The sequence below is a fragment of the Entelurus aequoreus genome, linkage group LG09 (assembly GCF_033978785.1).
Source record: "Entelurus aequoreus isolate RoL-2023_Sb linkage group LG09, RoL_Eaeq_v1.1, whole genome shotgun sequence".
Lineage (NCBI taxonomy): Eukaryota > Metazoa > Chordata > Actinopteri > Syngnathiformes > Syngnathidae > Entelurus > Entelurus aequoreus.
This window is the reverse complement of record NC_084739.1, coordinates 54,030,352-54,057,063: the sequence shown is the minus strand read 5'-3', so window position 1 is coordinate 54,057,063 and position 26,712 is coordinate 54,030,352. Positions and strand designations below refer to the sequence as shown.

General features: G+C 41.6%; 1 protein-coding gene across 7 annotated transcripts in view; it reads left to right on the top strand.

Annotated features, from left to right (window-relative positions):
* Positions 1-26,712, top strand: part of zswim8 (zinc finger, SWIM-type containing 8) — a 218,286-nt gene that overhangs the window by 19,959 nt on the left and 171,615 nt on the right. For all 7 annotated transcript variants that reach the window (XM_062058934.1, XM_062058939.1, XM_062058935.1 and 4 more), the window contains 3 exons: positions 9,421-9,574; positions 12,460-12,554; positions 22,887-23,059. In XM_062058934.1, the coding sequence (XP_061914918.1) occupies positions 9,421-9,574; positions 12,460-12,554; positions 22,887-23,059 (422 nt within the window). The remainder of the gene's footprint in view (positions 1-9,420; positions 9,575-12,459; positions 12,555-22,886; positions 23,060-26,712) is intronic.

The window sequence follows — 26,712 nt, the reverse complement described above, 5'->3', positions numbered from 1 at the left end:
TTTGATTTGGGAGGCAACTGCACGTTCGAGAATTTTAGAGAGGAAGGGGAGGTTGGAGATGGGCCTGTAGTTGTTGGGGAAGTTGGGGTCGAGACCGGATTTCTTAAAAATGGGGGTGATGGCAGCCAGCTTGAGGGCAGGAGGGACAGAGCCAGTGGATAGGGAGGAGTTAATTATAGTGGTGATGAGAGGTGAGAGTGAGGGGAGGCAGGCTATGACTAAAGTGGATGGGATTGGGTTGAGGATGCAGGTGGAGGCTTTCATACCAGAAGTTATGGAGGATAGGTCAGTTGTGGTGATTTCGGAGAAAAAGTTGAGTGGGTGGTTGGAGAGTAAAGGGGGGGCATGATCAGGGGTAGGGGAGGAGGTGGGAGAGGAGGCGGCCAGTTCAGAGTGGATGGTGTTGATTTTTGATTGAAAAAATGATAAAAATTCTTCACATTTGCTAGTGGTGAATGAGGTGGTGGTGGTGTCCATGGGTTTGAGGAGTTGGGTTACGGTAGAGAAGAGTATCTTGGGGTTGTTGCTGCCTTATTGTATGACGGAGGAGTAGTGGGAAGTGCATGCATTGTTGAGGGCATCTCTGTATTCCTGTTGGTGTAGTGTGTAGATGCTTGATAAGGGGGGTGGGGATGTCTATGTCCAGGGTGAGGGCCAGGTGGTCTGAGAGGATGTCTGTGAGGTTGAAGCTGGTGAGGTTGCTGATGGAGAGTTCAGTGGTGCAAATTAAGTCCAGGGTGTGTCCTTTTTTGTGGGTGGGGAAGTCAACGTGTTGAGTGATATTAAATTAGTTGAGAATGTCCAGAAATTCAGTGGCAGTTTTGCAGGTGGTGGAATCGACATGAATGTTGAAATCTCCCAGTAGGATGACTGAAGGTGAAATGGCACAGAGTTGGGTGAGAAATTCAGAAAGATCGGAAAGGAATGCAGGGTTGGGTTTGGGGGGGCGGTAGATGATTGCAGTGACCAGGGGTTTGGGGCCAGGCAGCTTGAATGACAGGTGCTCAAAGGAGGAGGGGGTTGTGATGGTTACAACAGTGGGTTTCAAGTGTTGGCGGTATATTGTAGCTATACCGCCAGCACGACCGTCACATGGTTTATCCATGTAGGTGTATCCTGGGGGTGTAGCTCTGTTGAGGTGAATGTATTCCAGTGGTTTTTGCCAGGTTTCGGTTATGCTGAAAAAGTCTATGTTGTTGTCAGTTATGAATTCACTGAGTATTGGTCCTTTTTTATTGAGTGAGCGGTTATTGAGCAGAGCAAATTTAAGGGATGGGTGAAGTTGGATGGCTGGGGGTGCTTTGGTTAACGGTTGCAGGTAGGCACAGCGCACGTGTGGTTTGTTATTGTGATGACGTGTGACGTCACTGGGGGTGGGTCGGTTGTGTGATCAGAGTGATGGGATGCAGTGTTGTTCAGTCCGGGAGTAAATAAACTTTCTGCGGGAGCTTCTATGGATGTATCTGGGTCGGGGAAACAGTCCGTGTGTTTTGATGGCTGCTGTGATGTCTGGAGGTGTGGTGACGTGGTTGCTGAGTTTGAGGAGTTGCAGAGCGGAGTATTTGAGTCGCATGCTGGCAGTGGTGGATGTTAGCCTGGGATCGTTGGCCGACAGCCGCACACTTGTTGGCCAGAGATGGAGAGACAGGCACAAAGCGACGATCCACAGCATGACAGAGGAGAGGAGAAAGGAGTTGGTGGAAGGACCCGCGTGTTGTTGCTGCTAGGGCAGGGTAGCTGGAGGCTGGCTAGCTGTTAGCCACCAGCTGCGGAGCGGTGGCTAGTTAGCAGAGAGCTAACCAGACAGTCGGCGGGTAGCCAGGAGGGCTATCCGCGGTGCAATCCGGGATAACAGTCCGGGAAACAGCTCGTAGTGGCAGGTTGTTGCTGGGCGATGCCAGGAGAATCAGTGGAGCCAGCGGGTGAGTGAAACATCTGTCATCTGTCACAAAATAATCCAAGCTGATGCCAGGTGACGAAGTGGGTAAAAGTTGACAAGTATAAAACTACACACTTAAAAGTTAAACACACTTAGTATATAAAACAAAACAAAACAAAAAATAGATACTAAGTCGCATAAAAACTAAAACTAAGGCTAAGGAAGGAGAAGCGGCGAACAAGCGAGACGCCAGCGTCCTCTCCCGCCGAAAAAAAAAGCTGAACTTCCCTATATATATATATATATGTATATATATATATGTATATATATATATATATATATATATATATATATATATATATATATATATATATATATATATAGCCCGGCCCCCGGCCAAATTGTTTTAACCCAATGGGGACCCCTGGTGTAAAGGATATTACTACATGGGCCCAGGAACACTTCAGAAAACCACTGTCAGTAACTACAGGATTTTTAATTTTCCTGAGGGAACTGTCCTGAAGGAATCAATAAAGTACTATCTATCTATCTATCTATCTATCTATCTATCTATCTATCTATCTATCTATCTATCTATCCATCTATCCATCTATCTATCTATCTATCTATCTATCTATCTATCTATCTATCTATCTATCTATCTATCTATCTATCTATCTATCTATCTATCTATCTATCTATCTATCTATCTACAGTTCGTCGCTACATCTGTAAGTGCAAGTTAAAACTCTACTATGCAAAGCAAAACCCATTTGTCTACATCACCCAGAAATGCTGCCGGCTTCGCTGGGCCTGAGCTCATCTAAGATGAACTGATTCAAAATGGAAAAGTGTTCTGTGGTTTGACGAGTCCACATTTCAAATTGTTTTTGGAAACTGGACGTCGTGTCCTCCGGATCAAAGAGGAAAAGAACCATCCAGATTGTTACAGGCGCAAAGTTCTATAGCCAGCATTTGTGATGGTATGGGGGTGAATTAGTGCCCAAGACATAGGTGACTTACACATCTGTGAAGGCACCATTAATGCTGAAAGGTACATACAGGTTTTGGAGCAACATATGTTGCCATCCTGCTTATTTCAGCAAAAGAATGTCAAGCCACCTGTTACAACAGCGTGGCTTCATAGTAAAAGAGTGTGGGTACTAGACTGGCCTGCCTGTATTCCAGACCTGTCTCCCATTGAAAATGTGTGGCACAATATGAATCCTAAAATACCACAACGGAGACCCCGGACTGTTGAACAACTTAAAGGCCTACTGAAATGAAATTGTTTTATTTAAACGGGGATAGCAGATCTATTCTATGTGTCATACTTGATCATTTCGCGATATTGCCATATTTTTGCTGAAAGGATTTAGTAGAGAACAACGACGATAAAGATCGCAACTTTTGGTATCTGACAAAAAAAACCCTTGCCCCTACCGGAAGTAGCGTGACGTAGTTAGTTGATTATTTCCGCAAAGTTCCCTATTGTTTACAGTGATGGCGGCCAGAAGTGAGAGCGATTCGAACCGAGAAAGCGACGATTTCCCCACCCAAGGTTCATTAAGCTTATATATTTAACCAAAGTTACGTACGTGACACGCACGTACGGGCAAGCGATCAAATGTTTGGAAGCGCAGCTGCGTACTCACGGTACCGCGTCTGCGTCTGTGTATCCAAATCAAAGTAATCCTGGTAAGAGTCTGTGTTGTCCCAGTGCTCTACAGGCGTCTTGTGTATCGAAGTCAAAGTCCTCTTGGTAAGAGTCTCTGTTGTCCGAGTTCTTCGATCTTGACTGCATCTTTCGGGAATATAAACAAAGAAACACCGGCTGTGTTGTGTTGCTGACTTCCCTCGCAAAATACTCCGCTTCGCACCGACAACTTTCTTCTTTGCTTGCTCAGCTTCTTTCTCCATAATGCAATGAACAAATTGCAACAGATTCACCAACACAGATGTCCAGAATACTGTGGAATAATGAGATGAAAACAGAGCTATTTTGTATTGGCTTCAATGGGGGAGCCATACCTCAGTTTCACTGGCTACGTCACGCGCATACGTCATTATCCAAAGGAGTTTTCAACCGGAAGTTTAGTGGGAAATTTAAAATTGCACTTTATAAGTTAACCCGGCCGTATTGGCATGTGTTGCAATGTTAAGATTTCATCATTGATATATAAACTATCAGACTGCGTGGTCAGTAGTAGTGGGTTTCAGTAGGCCTTTAAGCTGTACATCAAGCAAGAATGGGAAATAATTCCTCCTGAAAAGCTTCAAAAATTGGTCTCCTCAGTTCCCAAACGTCTACTGAGTGTTGTTAAAAGGAAGGCCATGTAAGACAGTGGTAAAAATGTCCCTGTGCCAACTGTTTTGCAATGTGTTGCTGCCATTCAATTCTAAGTTAATGATTATTTGGAAAAAAATTATTTAGTTTTTCAGTTCGAACATTAAATATCTTGCCTTTGCAGTGTAATCAATTGAATATAAGTTGAAAAGGATCTGCAAGTCATTGTATTCTGTTTTTATTTACTAATTATGCAACGTGCCAACTTCACTGGTTTTGGGTAGTGTAGAAGTATGTGCTTTTTGTGTAAAATAGAATGTAAAGATTTTTTGTTAAAGAAATGCAAACATTGTCACATTTATTGGTGCAATACATCTTTGGACAATTTTGACTAGCCGTAAGGGACAAGCGGTAAAAAATGGATGGATGGATTTTAGGTCAAAACATAATCATTTTGTAAATGTATCAATAAGTGCTTTTAATGCATTATGCTTGTGCAAAGCACTTTTTTGGAACCTTTATTTTGAGTGCAGCCAAACCGGATTATTTTGAAGGGGGTAAGTGTGCTGTGCTGTTATTCTCAGCTTGAGTAAAGCGGCGACTCAATTGAGGCCTTTAAAAAAAAAGGGAGCGTCTCTCAAGTTGCGACCATTGTTTCGTCATTGTTGTTACATGGTTGATGTCGTTACAACAACACAACTAAGGCTGAAACGACGCGTCGACGTAGTCGACGTCATCGGTTACGTAAATACGTCAACGCCGTTTTTGTGCGTCGACGCGTCGCATATTTACGTCACACTACCGTCATGGCGAAGCGCAAAGCAGATGATCAAAGCAGACGATGCGAGCGAGGGGGAAAAAGCAGCCAAAAGTCGTCAAAAGTGTGGGAGTATTTCAATAAACAGCCTAATAATGTTGTATGCACACTGTGTCGAGCGGAAATGGCCTATCATAGCAGCACAACGGCTATGAACGAACATTTGAAAAGAAAACCATCAACCATCAACTATTTAATCGTCCGCGCGAGTATACGTTGTCATCATTACACAAAAACATGAATGTGTCATTTGTATCTGCTAGGGGTGTAACGGTACGTGTTTTGTATTGAACCGTTTCGGTACGGGGCTTTCGGTTCGGTACGGGGGTGTACCGAATGAGTTTCTAAGCCAAAGTCTTAACAAGCTGCTTTGCTCCTTCTGCCTCTGTCTCAGCACGCAGCATTGTCCCACCCACACAACCATCTGATTGGTACACACAAAGCATTATCAGCCAATCAGCAGTGCGTATTCAGAGCGCATGTAGTCAGCGCTTCAGCGTGGAGCAGATAGGTGTTTAGCAGGTGAGCATCAGGCAGCGGACTCTCCCCAAATGATAATAAACACCTCCCAGTCAACTACTAGTAACATCACTATGAGCCCGTTGACCTTCTAGAAACTTAAACTGCAGCTCAGCTCACTCGCAGTCCTGACTTGAGGTGAAGGCTAATTAGCTCTCAGTTCCAGCCACATCGACCCCTTCTGAGCGCCTATTTTCAGCTGCTGGGAATATTGTAAACAAGAAAAGAACCAGAGCATGTAGACATGCTAAACTTTCTTCATTACAACTGTTAGTCACTCACTGGAATGAGTAGAATTGGTTATTTTGTACTGTGTTGGACTGGATGTTTATTTTGCACATTTTAAAAGCAATACTTTAATGTTTACAGTGCTCCAGAATATTTAGATTGGCACTTTTTTGTATTGGATGTTTATCTTTATTTTTGCACATTTTAGCAAACAAGCAATGCTTTCACTTTTGTTGAAATGTTTACACTGTTGTTACAGAATATTTCGTTTTGCACTTTTTTGTATTGGATGTTTATCTCTATTTTTGCACATTTTAAAGCAAAATAAGCAATACTTTTACTTTTGAAATGCTTATACTATTACAGAATATTAAGATTTTCACTGGATGTTGACTTTTATATTTGCACATTAAAAAGTAAATAAGCTACTTTTAATTTTGTTAAATGTTAAAAGTTTTAAATGTTTACATTGTTACAGAATATTTAGTCATGTTGTTGTCAATGTTGACTGAGTGGCCATACTTCTTTTTTTTTGTAAATAAAAGCCATGCCTTTTGAAAAAACGGGCCTACATTTATTTTTTCATCTTCATTTTGAATAAAAAAATAATCGGTAAAAGGAAAAATAATCTATAGATGAATCGAAAAAATAATCTATAGATTAACCGATCAATCGAAAAAATAATCTATAGATTAATCGATAGAAAAATAATCGTTAGCTGCAGCCTTAAACACAACCAGATGAGATGTTGTTTGGGTGTATGAATTGTTCTTAATAGCTTTGTAGTTTCGTGCGTTTCAAATGACCGCCTTCTTGATCGTAGATCTTCTGTGAGCTCTTTTGTGCGAGGCATGGTTCACATCTTGAGAACAGCACGCTTATCACAGGTGTGTGTTTTTTATAGGGCAGTGCAGCTTTAATGGGTTATACTTGTATAGCGCTTTCTACCTTTTTTTTAAGGAACTCAAAGCGCTTTGACACTATTTCCACATTCACACACACATTCATCCACTGATGGCGAGAGCTGCCAGGACCCATCAGGAGCAAGGGTGAAGTGTCTTGCTCAAGGACACAACGGACGTGACTAGGATGGTAGAATGTGGGGATTGAACCAGTAACCCTCAAATTGCTGGCACGGCCACTCTCCCAACTTCGCCACGCCGTTCCCTTCAACACATGATCTTGTCATACTGAATAGACTCCATGTTGTCTGAGTCCTGGCTCTAACCAGCTCTTGGACAAGTCATTAGCTTAGAAGTTCACATACTTTTTCCACCCTGCACTGTAAACGTTTACATGTTGTGTTCAATAAATAGATGAAAACCTATATTTTGTATGCGGTATTAGTTTAAGCAGACTGTGTTTGTCTATTGTTGTGGCTTCGAGGAAGATCAAAACACATTTTATGACCAATTTATGCAGAAATCCAAGTAATCCCATAGGGATCACATACTTTTTCTTGCAACTGTATATACATGTGTGTATATGTATGTATGTACAGTTATGTTCATAATAAAAGCAGTGTGTTTAAAAAGGTGAGTAAACCTCAAAATTCTTCAACTAAATAGTATTTTAATGAAAACAAATGCATTGGGGACACAGCACAGTCTATTTCAAAGCCAGAAAATTGGAAAAAAGTAATTTAATTTGACAATGTTTTACAGAAAGTCAAGAAATATAAAACAAAAAAATAGCAGTGTTGACATCTTTCTTTACAAAACTAAAATGTACTGTATAAACTAAGAAAGGCTTGCAGATTCAACTTTCCTTAGAATTATTAACTATAATTTAGTTGCATAACCACGGTTTCTGATAACTGCTTCACATCTGTGGCACATGGAGTCGACCAACTTCTGGCACTGGCCAACAGGTATTGCAGCCCAGGACAATTGTACGAGGTTCCACAATTCCTCTGCATTTTTTGGTTTTGCCTCATGCCGCATTTTTCCTGAGGGAACTCTCCTGAAGGAATCAATAAAGTACTATCTATCTATCTATGAACCAGTGGCGTGCGGTGAGGTTCATGTCGGGGCACTGACTTCATCACAGTCAGATTTACAAACTTATGAACCCTAAAGAGTATCTTATTCACCATTTGATTGGCAGCAGTTAACGGGTTATGTTTAAAAGCTCATACCAGCATTCTTCCCTGCTTGGCACTCAGCATCAAGGGTTGGAATTGGGGGTTAAATCACCAAAAATGATTCCCAGGCACGGCTACGCTGCTGCCAACTGCTCCCCTCACCTCCCAGGGGGTGAACAAGGGGATGGGTCAAATGCGGAGGACAAATTTCACCACACCTAGTGTGTGTGTGACAATCATTGGTACTTTAACCTAACTTTAACTTTACACTTACAAACTGTAGCACACAAAAAAGCACATTTAATTAAAAAAAAAACGTTATTATGGTCTTACCTTTACTTATAAGTGCGGGAACAGTGGTGTTCGTGTTGGAAGAGTTGTGAATGAATGAAATATGAAATCCGAGCTGCAGTCTGCAGGTGTACCTAATGTTGTGTCCCTGCGGTCGTTCGCAGCTCCTCCGGTGTGAGTATTATTGTTTTTGCACTTTTTGGCTTCTTGTTAAGTGACTTTTTTTGGGTGGATTCGGTCTTGCACGTGGAGGGTTTGGGTGTGGGCTTTGGTTGGTGTGGCGCTCCCGTCGGGCGGTGCATTCTGCGGCGGAGGTGATTGGCACCAGGAGGTGGGGTTATGAGACGAGCCTCTCACAGTGCGTCTTCGCAGCAGTATTATGATCGCTCAGCACAAGAAATACGTTACACACATACAGTTGTTGACAAAATACACTGTACATTATATACCTTAGCTAACTAAACTATGTAAATGTATAATATAATTCATATAGCAATACGGTCTCACTGCACAGCAGGCCAGCAGTTAGCCGAGTCATTGCGCACAATCCATGTTGTTCTTTTTACTTTTTTTTTTCTTTCCATGATGGCAGGTGAGGCCGTGCCTCCCCTGCCTCTAGTGACTGCACGCCACTACTATGAACAGCAGTTTTTATTTCAGCCCACACGTTTTCAATGGGATTAAGGTCCGGGGATTGTGCTGGCCACTCCTTTACTTGAATTCTGTTTGTCTGGAACCATCATTTTGCTCGCTTGCTGGTGTGTTTGGGATCATTGTCTTGTTGAAACACCCATTTCAAGGGCATTTCCTGTTCAGCATATGGCAACATGACTTCTTCCAGTATTCTGATGTACTCAAACTGATCCATGATCCCTGGTATGCGATAAATAGTTAAAGTTAAAAGTTAAAATTAAAGTACCAATGATTGTCACACACACTAGGTGTGGTGAAATTTGTCCTCTGCATTTGACCCATCCCCTTGTTCACCCCCTGGGAGGTGAGGGGAGCAGTGGGCAGCAGTGGTGCCGCGCCCGGGAATAATTTATGGTGATGTAACCCCCAATTCCAACCCATTACCTCAGGGAGGTAAATTGATGTATGTATGTATGTATGTATATATATATATATATATATGTGTATATGTATGTATGTATGTATGTATGTATGTATGTGTATATGTGTATATATATATATATATATATATATACATACATACATTTATATATATATGTATAAAAAACATGGCTGTTAAATTCAAATTTGTTGGTAAAGTGCCACTAAAATTAATTTTATTATGTTGTCTTTAATTTCACTAGATGGTCAAGTGATTCCATTGGTGGAGTTGTCAGCGAAACAAGTAGCCTTTCACATCCCATTTGAGGTAGTGGAGAAAGTGTACCCTCCTGTGCCAGAACAACTCCAGCTTCGAATTGCATACTGGAGCTTTCCTGAAAATGAGGAAGACATCAGGTGAGTACACATACACTCAAAGTTCGAAATAGTGTAGTCCCATATAACGCAACATTCTATATTACGCAATTGTGCCGTGGGCCCTGAATTTTTGCCTGTTTACATGGAGATTTTTTTCCACCATAGTCAAAAGTCTCCAAAAAGAAGGAATAAAATAAACTAAACGGAATCAATATAACAAAATATTAACCCATTGATGTCCAATAGTGGTGGATAGTGCCTGCCCCATTCTGTGATGTGGGAGCACCATCCACGATTCACGTCACGACACGTGTGGGCATTATCCACCAAACAGGTTTAGGCAGCCGAACTAAGTATCAATATCAAAAGTCAGTGAGCTGTCACGGCCCTGGAAGTCTGCTTAAAGTGGCTTGAGACCCAAAATGTGGACACCGTAACGATACTGCATATTCGGAACATTATTGATTTCGCAAAGTGCCAATGAAACGGACTCTTGAAGCAACGCTCGATTAAAAAGCTTCTTTACTTCATAATGCCATACGTTTAATCTGTCATGTATACTTAATAACTAAACTTCTTCTTGAACAAACAACAGAAGGTATCGGGATAATGCATGCATTGTGAAATGTTGTCTTTTTCTTCATTAAACTTGGTTTGAGGAACATTTTATTGTATTCCTATTGCGACCCCAAAAGGGACAAGCGGTAGAAAATTGATGGATGGATGGATGTATGTATGTATATTAGGGCTGCAACTAATGATTAATTTGATAATCGATTAATCTGTCGATTATTACTTTGATTAATAGATTAATAATCGGATAAAAGACACAAACTACATTTCTATCCTTTCCAGTATTTTATTGAAAAAAAACAGCATACTGGCACCATGTTCTGGACATTGGGGGTGCAGCATACACCAATAATAACACAGAAATGTAACTCATCAGAACTGAATCAGATATTGTACACATTTCTGTTGTGAATAATAAAGGATTCATTTTAGGCTGCCTCTAAATAATAGCATGAAATATTCCAGCACCTTCATAACGTTTAGTTGTACTAAAGCGTCACTCAAATCTAAATATATTTATATAGCTTTATCGGCCCGGCTACATTGATCCATTATGAAACCAACCTGAGATATTTCTGTCCGTTACGTTTATTTCCAAATTGGTAACCGTGCGTTTTCTCTCTCAAAACGGAGTCAAATGTGCCGGAGAAACATTATCAGCCCCGCGTTACAACAAAGGCATAACGTTAAAGTTACTTACAAAAAAGCTGAACTCATGAATGCTTGTTGCCACTATGGACTTAAAAAGTTACGTACCATGAGTTCCTCCCTTCATCCATGGCTCCAACATGTTTCCTTTTCAGGTGCTCCTGAAGCAATGTTGTACTTCCGTGCCATTTTGCAGGAAACGCTCTTCTTTGAAGTCTTTAAAGTAAAGTGTTCCCACCCTTTTGACGACTTAGGTCGTACACTTTTCTCCATTGAAGCAATAACCTCAAAATGTTTCTCCGCTAAACTATCGGTACTGTTTTCCTGCGCCATTTTTCGAATGTTTCCAGACGGCGGCGTCACGTGAGCTGCACATGACACATCATTGGCTAGCTTACCTCCACCTCATGAGACGTAGCCTCAGCGCCGCCCTGGCGCTGTTTTGTACTGTTTTTGTACTTACTTTGATTATTGTTTCTCAGCTGTTTGTAAATGTTGCAGTTTATAAATAAAGGTTTATAAAAAAAATAAAAAAATAAAAAAATGTTTTTAAATAAAATTAAAAAAAGCCTCCGCGCATGTGCATAGCATAGTTCCAACGAATCGATGACTAAATTAATCGCCAACTATATTTATAATCGATTTTAATCGATTTAATCGATTAGTTGTTGCAGCCCTGATGTATATATACAGTATATATATATGTATATGTATATATATATGTATGTATATATATATATATATATATATATATATATATATATATATATATATATATATATATATATATATATATATATATATATATGTATACATATATATATATATATATATATATATATATATATATATATATATATGTATACATATATATATATATATATGTATATATATATATACATGTATATATGTATATATATATACATGTATATATATATATAAATATATATATATATGTATATATATATACATGTATATATGTATATATATATACATGTATATATATATATATATATATATATATAATATATATATATATAATATATATATATATATATATATATATATATATATATATATATATATATATATATATATATATATATATATATATATATATATATATATATATATATATATATATATATATATATATATATATATATAAAGTATAAAAAACATGGCTGTTAAATTCAAATGTGGTGTTTTAAAAATACAATATTGTTCAATTAAGGACAGTTACTATGTACTGTATGTTTAGCCTTTTAGCTGTAGTGTAGCTGCTAGTCTACCATGTTTACCTTTCATAAATAACTTGACTTGAATATAAGAAAACACCAACCTTGTGTGCTTATTGGAAGACATTTAGATGTTAACTGGCTGTCCAGCTTTGCACAAGTAAACGGGCTGCAGGACTGCTTGAATGTGAGCGCTTGTATTGTAGATTTTAATGCAAGCCCATACAATCCATACTTGTTTTGTGGCTGATATCAGACTTGTATCCAAAATACAATATTGGCTAAGGACTCTTTATCGAAAATCGAATCCTACAAAAAGTGGGGCATACGAAAACCAAGATACCACTGTAAATTGAATCAACTGTAGATTAATTGCCGATGTGGTGCTCTCTATCGCTCTCATTCTAAACTTTGACTTATCTTGTCTGCTTTTCCATTCCTCCATCTGTTGCCTCCTGAACACAGGTTATATTCATGCCTGGCCAATGGGAGCCCAGAAGAGTTTCAACGTGGCGAGCAATTGTACCGAATCAGAGCTGTCAAAGACCCTCTGCAAATTGGTAGGTTTAGTTGGCAGTCATAATTTCCTTCTTCTCAGGACCAATACAGATATCTTGTTTATATTTATTATTTTTTAAATGTTTATTTTATAGTAATTTGTGCACACCTGGATGTAAGAAAGAGTCAAACAATGGTGGCTTTCACAAACTGGACCTGTAGATTTGTCCTAACCAAATACCAATCATTCAAGCAATCAAGGTGTATTTGTATTGCCATTAATCACAAGTGCCTCAAAGGGCTTCACAAACCCCAACAACATCCCCTAATCTGAATCCACTTCCGGGCAAGGAAACACTCCGAAAGCCCGTCCTTGGAAAAAGAAGAAACCTTAAGAAGGAGCCACAGATGTTGGGACCCCCTTCCAGGGTGACCGGCTGCAATGAATGCAGAGTGGGTACAGTTATTGAATTGTTGCATTCATGATAATGTGAGAGTCCAGTCCATCTGGGAGCCAGCAGAGGGCCGTAGGAGGTCGTTTTCCATCAAGACAAGTCAACAATGCAGAAAGGTCACCAATTTAAGCATAGAGGAATGGTCCACCCCAGGTCACGACTTGGAATAGCTAGTGCCTCCTCCAGACTGGTACCTCTCCAGAGATTCTCAGTGGCCACCTGGTAATCTCATCATGAAGGAGAGGGTGCAGAGCAGCAAAGAAAAGCTGCAAGTCATCTGGTCTAAAAGGGATCCATTTAAAGCAGGGGTCCCCAAACTACGGCCCACCAGCGTGCAAAATCCGGCCCGCGGGAAGTCCCAAGTTAAAAAAAAAATTATATTTATATATTTTTTTTAATTATTATTATTTTTAAATCTGTCCTTTCTAATCAATTTTCTACTGCTTGTTACTCTCTGTGTCTCCTAGCCGCTCAGGCAAATCATATTGTCTAAAAATGCATTTTCCCATCGATAACAGGACATCATCGCGCTCTGAATATACAGGACTGTCTCAGAAAATTAGAATATTGTGATAAAGTCCTTTATTTCTGTAATGCAACTAAAAACATGAAAATGTCATACATTCTGGATTCATTACACATCAACTGAAATATTGCAAGCCTTTTATTATTTTAATATTGCTGATTATGGCATACAGCTTAAGAAAACTCAAAAATTCTATCTAAAAAAATTAGAATATTTCCTCAGACCAAGTTAAAAAAAAAGATTTATAACAGCAAAACAAAATCAAACATTTGAAAATGTCAATTAATGCACTCAGTACTTGGTTGGGAATCCTTTTGCACGGATTACTGCATCAATGCGGTGTGGCATGGAGGCAATCAGCCTGTGGCATTGCTGAGGTGTTATGGATGCCCAGGATGCTTCAATAGCGGCCTTAAGCTAATTTGCATTATTGGGTCTGGTGTCTTTCAGCTTCTTCTTCACAATACCCCACATATTCTCTATGGGGTTCAGGTCAGGGGAGTTGGCAGGCCAATCGAGGACAGTAATGCCATGGTCAGTACACCAGTTACTGGTGGTTTTGGCACTGTGGGCAGGTGCCAGATCATGCTGGAAAATGAAATCATCATCTCCATAGAGCTTTTCAACAGATGGAAGCATGTAGTGCTCTAAAATCTCTAGAAGCGTCTGACTTGGGCTATGGAAAAGAAGCACTGGACAGTTGCAGAGTCCTGTCTTCAGACGAAAGCAAGTTTTGTATTTCATTTGGAAGTCAAGGCGCTAGAGTCTGGAGGAAGGCTGGAGAGGAGCAAAATCCAAGTTGCTTGAAATCCAGTGTGAAGTTCCCACAGTCAGCAATGGTTTGGGGAGCCATGTCAGCTGCTGGTGTTGGTCCACTGTGTTTCATCAAGTCCAAAGTCAATGCAGCTGTGTACCAAGAGATTCCAAAAGAATTCCCAACCAAGTACTGAGTGCATTAAATCAGTGGTCCCCAACCACCGGACCGCGGACCGGTTGGTACCGGGCCGCGCAAGAAATTTAAAAAAATTAATAAATAAATAAAATAAAATAATTATTTTTTATTTATTAATTTTTTTTTTAAATTAAATCAACATAAAAACACTATATATACATATTGTGTATGTGTATGTCAATATAGATCAACACAGTCTGCAGGTATACAGTCCGTAAGCACACATGATTGTATTTCTTTATGAAAGAAAAAAAAACAAAAAACCCCCCTCCCCCCGGTCCGTGGGACAAATTTTCAAGCGTTGACCGGTCCTCAGCTACAAAAAGGTTGGGGACCACTGCATTAAATGACATTTTCAAATGTTTGATTTTGTTTTGCTGTTATAAATATATTTTTTTTACTTGTTCTGAGGAAATATTCTAGGATTTTTGAGTTTTCTTAAGCTGTATGCCATAATCTGCAATATTAAAATAATAAAAGACTTGCAATATTTCAGTTGATGTGTAAGACTTGCAATATTTCAGTTGATGTGTAATGAATCCAGAATGTATGACATTTTCATGTTTTTAGTTGCATCACAGAAAATAAAGGACTTTATCAAAATATTCTAATTTTCTGAGACAGTCCTGTGTGTGTGTATATATATATATATATATATATATATATATATATATATATATATATATATATATATATATATATATATATATATATATATATATATATATATATATATATATATAAATATATATATATATATGTGTGTGTGTATATATATATATATATATATATATATATATATATATATATATATATATATATATATACGGTCGTGGTCAAAAGTTTACATACACTTGTAAAGAACGGAGTTGGGGCACGATGGCGAGCGCCTGGTGGCCGGGCCTGTCCCCATGGGGCCCGGCCGGGAACAGCCCGAAGAGGCAACGTGGGTCCCCCCTCCAATGGGCTCACCACTCATGGGAGGGGCCATAGAGGTCGGGTGCATTGTGAGCTGGGCGGCAGCCGAAGGCAGGGCACTTGGCGGTCCGATCCTCGGCTACATAAGCTAGCTCTTGGGACGTGGAACGTCACCTCGCTGGGGGGGAAGGAGCCTGAGCTTGTGCGCGAGGTAGAGAAGTTCCGGCTGGATATAGTCGGACTCACCTCGACGCACAGCAAGGGTTCTGGAACCAGTTCTCTCGAGAGGGGCTGGACTCTCTTCCACACTGGCGTTGCACGCAGTGAGAGGCGACGAGCTGGGGTAGCAATTCTTGTTTCCCCCCGGCTCAGAGCCTGCACATTGGAGTTCAACCCGGTGGACGAGAGGGTAGCCTCCCTCCGCCTTCGGGTGGGGGGACGGGTCCTGACTGTTGTTTGTGCTTACGCACCAAACGGCAGTTCAGAGTACCCACTCTTTTTGGATACACTCGAGGGAGTACTGGAGAGTGCTCCCCCGGGTGATTCCCTTGTGCTACTGGGTGACTTCAGCGCTCATGTTGGCAACGACAGTGAAACCTGGAGAGGTGTGATTGGGAAGAATGGCCGCCCGGATCTGAACCCGAGTGGTGTTTTGTTATTGGACTTTTGTGCTCGTCACAGATTGTCCATAACGAACACCATGTTCAAGCATAAGGGTGTCCATATGTGCACTTGGCACCAGGACACCCTAGGCCGCAGTTCCATGATCGACTTTGTAGTTGTGTCATCGGATTTGCGGCCTCATGTTTTGGACACTCTGGTGAAGAGAGGGGCGGAGCTTTCTACCGATCACGGTGGTGAGTTGGCTGCGATGGTGGGGGAGGATGCCGGACAGACCTGGCAGGCCCAAACACATTGTGAGGGTCTGCTGGGAACGTCTGGCAGAGTCTCCTGTCAGAGAGAGTTTCAATTCCCACCTCCGGAAGAACTTTGAACATGTCACGAGGGAGGTGCTGGACATTGAGTCCGAGTGGACCATGTTCCGCACCTCTATTGTCGAGGCGGCTGATTGGAGCTGTGGCCGCAAGGTAGTTGGTGCCTGTCGTGGCGGTAATTCTAGAACCCGTTGGTGGAAACCGGCGGTGAGGGATGCCGTCAAGCTGAAGAAGGAGTCCTATCTGGTTCTTTTGGCTCATGGGACTCCTGAGGCAGCGGACAGGTACCGACAGGCCAAGCGGTGTGCGGCTTCAGCGGTCGCGGAGGCAAAAACTCGAACATGGGAGGAGTTCGGCGAGGCCATGGAAAACGACTTCCGGGCGGCTTCGAAGCGATTTTGGACCACCATCCGCCGCCTCAGGAAGGGGAAGCAGTGCACTGTCAACACCGTGTATGGTGCGGATGGTGTTCTGCTGACCTCGACTGCGGATGTTGTGGATCGGTGGAGGGAATACTTCGAAGACCTCCTCAATCCCACCGACACGTCTTCCTATGAGGAAGCAGTGCCTGGGGAATCTGTGGTGGGCTCTCCTATTTCTGGGGCTGAGGTTGCTGAGGTAGTTAAAAAGCTCCTCGGTGGCAAGGCTCCGGGTGTGGATGAGGTCCGCTCGGAGTTCCTTAAGGCTCTGGATGCTGTGGGGCTGTCTTGGTTGACAAGACTCCGCAGCATCGCGTTGACATCGGGGGCGGTACCTCTGGATTGGCAGACCGGGGTGGTGGTTCCTCTCTTTAAGAAGGGGAACCGGAGGATGTGTTCCTACTATCGTGGGATCACACTCCTCAGCCTTCCCGGTAAGGTCTATTTGGGTGTACTGGAGAGGAGGCTACGCCGGATAGTCGAACCTCGGATTCAGGAGGAACAGTGTGGTTTTCGTTCTGGTCGTGGAACTGTGGACCAGCTCTATACTCTCGGCAGGGTCCTTGAGGGTGCATGGGAGTTTGCCCAACCAGTCTACATGTGCTTTGTGGACTTGGAGAAGGCATTCGACCGTGTCCCTCGGGAGGTCCTGTGGGGAGTGCTCAGAGAGTATGGGGTATCGGACTGTCTGATTGTGGCTGTCCGCTCCCTGTACGATCAGTGTCAGAACTTGGTCCGCATTTCCGGCAGTAAGTCGGACACGTTTCCAGTGAGGGTTGGACTCCGCCAAGGCTGCCCTTTGTCACCGATTCTGTTCATAACTTTTATGGACAGAATTTCTAGGCGCAGTCAAGGCGTTGAGGGGATCCGGTTTGGTGGCTGCAGGATTAGGTCTCTGCTTTTTGCAGATGATGTGGTCCTGATGGCTTCATCTGGCCAGGATCTTCAGCTCTCACTGGATCGGTTCGCAGCCGAGTGTGAAGCGACTGGGATGAGAATCAGCACCTCCAAGTCCGAGTCCATGGTTCTTGCCCGGAAAAGGGTGGAGTGCCATCTCCGGGTTGCGGAGGAGACCCTGCCCCAAGTGGAGGAGTTCAAGTACCTAGGAGTCTTGTTCACGAGTGAGGGAAAAGTGGATCGTGAGATCGACAGGCGAATCGGTGCGGCGTCTTCAGTAATGCGGACGCTGTATAGGTCCGTTGTCGTGAAGAAGGAGCTGAGCCGGAAGGCAAAGCTCTCAATTTACCGGTCGATCTACATTCCCATCCTCACCTATGGTCATGAGCTTTGGGTCATGACCGAAAGGACAAGATCACGGGTACAGGCGGCCGAAATGAATTTCCTCCGCCGGGTGGCGGGGCTCTCCCTTAGAGATAGGGTGAGAAGCTCTGCCATCCGGGGGGAGCTCAAAGTAAAGCCGCTGCTCCTCCACATCGAGAGGAGCCAGATGAGGTGGTTCGGGCATCTGGTCAGGATGCCACCCGAACGCCTCCCTCGGGAGGTGTTTAGGGCACGTCCAACCGGTAGGAGGCCACGGGGAAGACCCAGGACACGTTGGGAAGACTATGTCTCCCGGCTGGACGAAGTGGCTGGGGAGAGGAAAATCTGGGCTTCCCTGCTTAGGCTGCTGCCCCCGCGAACCGACCTCGTATAAGCGGAAGAAGATGGATGGATGGATGGATGTAAAGAACATAAGGTCATGGCTGTCTTGAGTTTCCAATAATTTCTACAACTCTTTATTTTTTTTGTGATAGAGTGATTGGAGCATATACATGTTGGTCACAAACAACATTCATGAAGTTTGGTTCTTTTATGAATTTATTATGGGCCTATTGAAATTGTGACCAAATCTGCTGGGTCAAAAGTATACATACAGCAATGTTAATATTTGGTTACATGTCCCTTGGCAAGTTTCACTGCAATAAGGTGCTTTTGGTAGCCATCCACAAGCTTCTGGCAAGCTTCTGGTTGAATTTTTGACGACTCCTCTTGACAAAATTGGTGCAGTTCAGCTAAATTTGTAGGTTTTCTGACATGGACTTGTTTCTTCAGCATTGTCCACACGTTTAAGTCAGGACTTTAGGAAGGCCATTCAAAAACCTTAATTCTAGCCTGATTTATCCATTCCTTGACGTGTGTTTGGGGTCGTTGTCCTGTCGGAACACCCAACTGCGCCCAAGACCCAATGCGGCTCCCGAGTTAAAAGGTTTGGGGACCCCTGATTTAAAGGCTTACTGAAATGAATTTTTTTTATTTAAACGGGGATAGCAGATCTATTCTATGTGTCATACTTGATCATTTCGCGATATTGCCATATTTTTGCTGAAAGGATTTAGTATAGAACAACGACGATAAAGATTGCAACTTTTGGTATGTGATAAAAAAAAGGCTTGCCCCTACCGGAAGTAGCGTGACGTAGTCAGTTGAACATATACGCAAAGTTCCCTATTGTTTACAATGATGGCCGCATGAAGTGAGAGAGATTCGGACCGAGAAAGCGACAATTTCCCCATTAATTTGAGCGAGGATGAAAGATTTGTGGATGAGTAAAGTGCAAGTGAAGGACTAGTGGGGAGTTGAAGCTATTCAGATAGGGAAGATGCTGTGAGAGCCGGGGGTGACCTGATATTCAGCTGGGAATGACTACAACAGTAAATAAACACAAGACATATATATACTCTATTAGCCACAACACAACCAGGCTTATATTTAATATGCCACAAATTAATCCTGCATAAAAACACCTGCGTGTTTGTTACGCTAGCTCCTAGCTCCTCTGCTAGCTCCTAGCTCCATAGAACACGCCAATACAATTCAAACACCTGATCAACACACACAATCACTCAGCCCAAAAGACCGTTCACCTAACCCAAGGTTCATAAAGCTTATATATTTTTAAAAAGTTACGTACGTGACGCGCACATACGGTCAAGCTATCTAATGTTTAGCAGCCAAGGCTGCATACTCACGGTACCTGATATTCAGCTGGGAATGACTACAACAGTAAATAAACACAAGACATATATATACTCTATTAGCCACAACACAACCAGGCTTATATTTAATATGCCACAAATTAATCCTACATAAAAACACTTGCGTGTTTGTTACGCTAGCTCCTAGCTCCTCTGCTAGCTCCTAGCTCCATAGAACACGCCAATACAATTCAAACACCTGATCAACACACACAATCACTCAGCCCAAAAGACCGTTCACCTAACCCAAGGTTCATAAAGCTTATATATTTTTAAAAAGTTACGTACGTGATGCGCACATACGGTCAAGCTATCAAATGTTAAGCAGCCAAGGCTGCATACTCACGGTACCTGATATTCAGCTGGGAATGACTACAACAGTAAATAAACACAAGACATATATGTACTCTATTAGCCACAACACAACCAGGCTTATATTTAATATGCCACAAATTAATCCTGCATAAAAACACCTGCGTGTTTGTTATGCTAGCTCCTAGCTCCTATGCTAGCTCCTAGCTCCATAGAACACGCCAATACAATTCAAACACCTGATCAACACACACAATCACTCAGCCCAAAAGACCGTTCACCTAACCCAAGGTTCATAAAGCTTATATATTTTAAAAAAGTGACGTACATACGCAAAAAAAAGTTGCGCACATACGGTCAAGCGATCAAATGTTTAGAAGCCAAAGCTGCATACTCACAGTAGCACGTCTGCGTCTTTGTCATCCAAATCAAAGTAATCCTGGTAAGAGTCTGTGTTGTCCCAGTTCTCTACAGGCGTCTGTGTATCGAAGTCAAAAGTCCTCCTGGTTAGAGTCTCTGTTATCCGAGTTCTTCCATCTTGACTGCATCTTTCGGGAATATAAACAAAGAAGCGCCGGCTGTGTACTGTTGTTGCTGACTACGTTCGAAAAATACGTCCATTTCGCACCGACAACTTTCTTCTTTGCTTGCTCAGCTTCCTTCTCCATAATGCAATGAACATGATTGCAACAGATTCACGAACACAGCTGTCCAGAATACTGTGGAATTATGAAATGAAAACAGAGCTTTTTCGTATTGGCTTCAATGTGGAAGGCATACCCGTGTTAGCCGGTCTACGTCACGCGCATACGTCATCCTCAGAGGCGTTTCGAACCGGAAGTTTAGGGGCAAATTTAAAATGTCACTTTATAAGTTAACCCGGCCGTATTGGCATGTGTTATAATGTTAAGATTTCATCATTGATATATAAACTATCAGACTGCGTCGTCGGTAGTAGTGGGTTTCAGTAGGCCTTTAAAGGCTAGAGCATATATACTATGAATGAGTTAAGATGGGACCAAAATGCTTCTACTGAGGTAGCATCTCTAACTGTTGTCGGTAGGGCATTCCAGAATACTGGAGCCCGAATGAAAAAAGCTCTAGAGCCTGCCGATGTTTTTTGGGCTCTGGGAATCACTATTAAGCCGGTGTTCTTGGAACACAGATCTCTGGACGGAACGTTGGGTACAATACAATCAACAAGATAAGATGCTATGCTATGGTATAGGCAAAATATGATCAAACTTTCTTGTCCTAGTAAAGAATTTAAAAGCCACATTTTGTAAGTATAAATTAGTGAGGTTTATGTCCTGATTAGTATCATTTACATTTGATTAGTATCATTTACATTTTAACCGACACTAGTACCAAATATGTACTTTAAAAAGGGTGCCGGTGCTTAAACGATGCCCAAATCGATAAATAAAACATATAAAACATGCACATTTTTGTAAAAAACAAAAAAATGCCTTTTTTAAGGGAATTTTATGACATTCAATTTGAACAGACTGGTAATTGAAATACTTCAGTGATATAAATTACATTTACATTTAAAAATAGGAAGTCAAATCTAAAACAATTCGTCTGATGTGCAGAGAATAATTTCACTACACCTAGTGTGTGTGTGACAATCATTGGTACTTTAACTTTTTAACTTTAATAATTATTGCAGAAATACACATCATAGAGAATGTGCAAAAAAACACTTACCTGAGATTCTCCAAATTCCAGGTGTTCCTGAAAACAGCGTCGCTTGCCATTACCTACATAGAGAAGTGCTGTGTTTTGTTTTTTGTGGCTACAGGCTGGGCTAGTGCTGCGGTGCTAACGTGTAATAAGGGCTGCTGTTAGCGTGTTGAGTTTAAAGGGAGCTTCACACTCTGTGTGCTTCTGTTCGCAAGCTACATTACTTTCAAGAATGTTACTTGCACAATTTTATCGCCACTTAGCACTGCAATAGGGCACCGATAGCTTCTGTGGCTACTAGTGGGTGGCCAGAGGTTTGATGTATCAAAGCCAGGTGTTGGTAGCGCATTTGGTTCAAGCGGCACACAGTTTCTTCTTCTGATTAGTAGTGAAGTCCCACAAGACCAACCATTTTGAATCGACTGTGAGTTCCGGTGTTAGTGGTACCTTGGAACATTCTACTAAGTAAGAAAGCTTGATTTGCCCATCCTATCCCAACTACAACACAGTATGGATATTCTCGAGCGGTTAGCTGGGCTATTTTTATGTTCCCTAATTATCTGTGTGACGTCATAATTCCTAATTTCGACCCGATAATTATAGGGCTGATAATTTCCGTGCACCCCTAATTTACTTGAAGTAACCACCTCGAAGCCAGTGGTTCGTACCTTGCTAAAACCGTCTTTATTTACATTTGTGGCCAGAACACATACTCTCATCATGTCATATATTAATTTGGAGCTTTTGATAATTCATTTGAACCGTTCTTTATCCAGGCGGTAATCATTAAACAACGTACATCTTTTTTGATTTATAACAGCAAGAATGGGGTGAACCCACCCTCAATCAGATGCTTTTTGTAACCAACAAGCGTCTGGCATAATTCCAGATTGATGTATGGAAATGATTCTTGGCAGAATTACTACGTGCCACTGTTAATTTTGTTGACACATAATTTTTGTTTAATGTCGTTTTTCCCTGTCAATAAGCTGTGCTCTGCTTCTTCTTCTTCTTTTTGGGACATGTTGTAATGACAAATTAGAAATATGTAATGTACCATATTGTAACTGTATACATGTTCGAAATAACCATAAAATGAGATGAAAATTAATCAAAAGAAATGCATGTTAACACTGTTCACTCTTTGCAGCTATTATCTCCGCTGAAAACACAACCAACTAAACTAATACTCTGGTTTGTCACTCATTTCTATCAGGTTTTCATCTCAGTGCTACAGTTGTGCCCAGTCAGTCCGGACAGTCGAAAGGAGCCTACAATGTGGCAGTCATGTTTGATCGCTGCCGCATCACCTCCTGCAGTTGTACATGTGGTGCTGGGGCCAAATGGTGTGCTCATGTGGTGGCCCTTTGTCTCTTCAGGATCCACAATGTGAGTTATGAGATCATTATCATTATTGACCAAAAATAATTCAGGCAAATTAACAACGTAATTTGTGTGTGTGTGTATATATATGTAAAGAACATATTGTCATGGCTGTCTTGAGTTTCCAATAATTTCTACAACTCTTTATTTTTTTGTGATAGAGTGATTGGAGCATATACTTGTTGGTCACAAAAAACATTTATGAAGTTTGGTTCTTTTATGAATTTATTATGGGCCTACTGAAAATGTGACCAAATATGCTGGGTCAAAAGTATAAATACAGCAATGTACTATTTGGTTACATGTCCCTTGGCAAGTTTCACTGCAATAAGGTGCTTTTGGTAGCCGTCCACAAGCTTCTGGCGAGCTTCTGGTTGAATTTTTGACCACTCCTCTTGACAGAATTGGTGCAGTTCAGCTAAATTTGTTGGTTTTCTGACATGGACTTGTTTCTTCAGCATTGTAAACACGTTTAAGTCAGGATTTGGGGAAGGCCATTCTAAAACCTTAATTCTAGCCTGATTTAGCCATTCCTTGACGTGTGTTTAGGGTCATTGTCCTGTTGGAACACCCAACTGCGCCCAAGACCCAATCTCCGGGCTGATGATTTTAGAGTGTCCTGAAGAATTTGGAGGTAATCCTCCTTTTTCATTGTCTCATTTACTCTCTGTAAAGCACCAGTTCCATTGGCAGCAAAACTGGCCCAGAGCATAATACTACCACCACCATGCTTGACGGTAGGTATGGTGTTCCTGGGATTAAAGGCCCCACCTTTTCTCCTCCAAACATATTGCTGGGTATTGTGGCCAAACAGCTCAATTTTTGTTTAATCTGACCACAGAACTTTCCTCCAGAAGGTCTCATCTTTGTCCATGTGATCAGCAGCAAACTTTAGACAAGACTTAAGGTGTCGCTTCTGGAGCAAGGGCTTCCTTCTTGAATGGTAGCCTCTCAGTCCATTGCGATGTAAAACACGCTTGACTGTGGACACTAATACCTGTGTTCCAGCATCTTGATCCTCCTGACCAATTTTCTCTCCGCAGCAGGTGATAGCTTGTGTGTTCTTCCTGATCGTGGCAGTGACAAAACTGTGCCATGCACTTTATACTTACAAACAATTGTCTGCACAGTTGCTCTTGGGACCTTAAGCTGCTTTGAAATGGCTCCAAGTGACTTTCCTAACTTGTTCACTTAACTTGTAACTGAGTCTAATGACTGCATCACATGAGCCCTATTTAAATGGGCTCAGAGAAGTCAACAGGTGTTGTCAACCATAATCACTCACATGATGTTAAGAGGCCATGCCATGAAGCTAATTTGATTTGATTGTAACTTTTCTACATCACCAAAATTGATAATGTATGTTGCTGTATGTATACTTTTGACCCAGCAGATTTGGTCACATTTTCAGTAGACTCATAATAAATTCATAAAAGAGCCAAACTTCATGAATGTTTTTTGTGATAAACAAGTATGTGCTCCAATCACTCTATCGCAAAAAAATAAGACTTGTAGAAATTATTGGAAACTCAAGACAGCCATGACATTGTCCTGTATATATATGTATGTTTATATATGTGTATATATGTTTATATATACGTCCATCCATCCATCCATCTTCTTCCGCTTATCCGAGGTCGGGTCGCGGGGGCAGCAGCCTAAGCAGGGAAACCCAGACTTCCCTCTCCCCAGCCACTTCGTCCAGCTCGTCCCGGGGGATCCCGAGGCGTTCCCAGGCCAGCCGGGAGACATAGTCTTCCCAACGTGTCCTGGGTCTTCCCCGTGGCCTCCTACCGGTCGAACGTGCCCTAAACACCACCCTGGGGAGGCGTTCGGGTGGCATCCTGACCAGATGCCCGAACCACCTCAACTGGCTCCTCTCGATGTGGAGGAGCAGTGGCTTTACTTTGAGCTCCCCCCGGATGGCAGAGCTTCTCACCCTATCTCTAAGGGAGAGCCCCGCCACCCGGCGGAGGAAACTCATTTCGGCTGCTTGTACCCGTGATCTTGTCCTTTCGGTCATAACCCAAAGCTCATGACCATAGGTGAGGATGGGAACGTAGATCGACCGGTAAATTGAGAGCTTTGCCTTCCGGCTCAGCTCCTTCTTCACCACAACGGATCGATACAGCGTCCGCATTACTGAAGACGCCGCACCGATCCGCCTGTCGATCTCACGATCCACTCTTCCCTCACTCGTGAACAAGACTCCAAGGTACTAGAACTCCTCTGCTTGGGGCAGGGTCTCCTCCGCAACCCTTTTCCGGGCGAGAACCATGGACTCTGACTTGGAGGTGCTGATTCTCATCCCAGTCGCTATACGTGTATATATATATTTATATATGTGTGTGTATATATATATATATATATATATATATATATTTATATATATGTGTGTGTGTTTGTATATACTGTATATATATATATATATATATATATATATATATATATATATATATATATATATATATATACATATATATATACACATATATATATATATATTTATATATGTGTGTGTGTTTGTATATACTGTATATATATATATATATATATATATATATATATATATATATATATATATATATATATATATATATATATATATATATATATATATATATCATCATCATCAATCTTTATTGCAGACCTTAAGATCCATTACACACTTAAAAACACAATACAAAACATTAAAAACAAAAAAATTAAACATTAAAAATAAAACATAAAGTCCAAATGTCAGTTTCTGACACACAAACATGTGTGCCAATGGTTCCAAAGTCCAGATAAGTACCTAACAGAACTGCGAGCACGGTCTTTTATCACACTGATTGTCATTTTCAGACTCAGATGCCCTACACATAAACTTATACATAAGGTTGCGTAGCAATGCTGAGAAAGTGGGCACCCCAAAACTAACAAACATCTGGCTTGCACTGGAGCTTCTTGGAATTCCCAGAAGCAGCCTCATACAATCCTTATAAGCAACCTGCGGCTTCTGTATGCTTTACTGCTTGTACTTTACCCACAGGGGGGCAGTATACAGAGGAGAGCAATAGGCTCTGAATAAGTTTATCTTTACATAATCAGTACAATAATAACATTTCCTTCTCAGCACGTTGGCTGGGCATACAGTATATGCCGCTGTCTGTATAGGTCGTCATCATCACTCAATAGGTCAGTAATGATGTGCCCCAGATACTTAGTTTTATCACACACACTCAGCACCTGTCCTGAGAGATAGAACAAAGGAAAAGAGAGGTCCTTGTCTTCTCTTGTTCTACATATCATGATGACACTCTTTTTGGCATTATATTTCACATCATATTTTAAACCATAATCTGTACATATATTCAGCAGCTGTTGGAAGCCAGCACTGCCAGGAGACAGGATGGCTAAATCATCCACATACATAAAATGATTGACCACAGTATTACCAAGTACACATCCTGTTCTACATTTATTGAGCTGTATAGATAGGTCATTCATATACAGATTGAAGAGGGCAGGGGAGAAAATTCCCCCCTGGCATACCCCGTTCCCAACCTTAAAAGGTGCAGGGCAGTTATCGCCCCATCTGATCTGCATGCTCTGATTAGCATACCAATATGACAGAATTCTGATGATACTATCAGGCACGCCCCTCTCTTTCAGTTTTA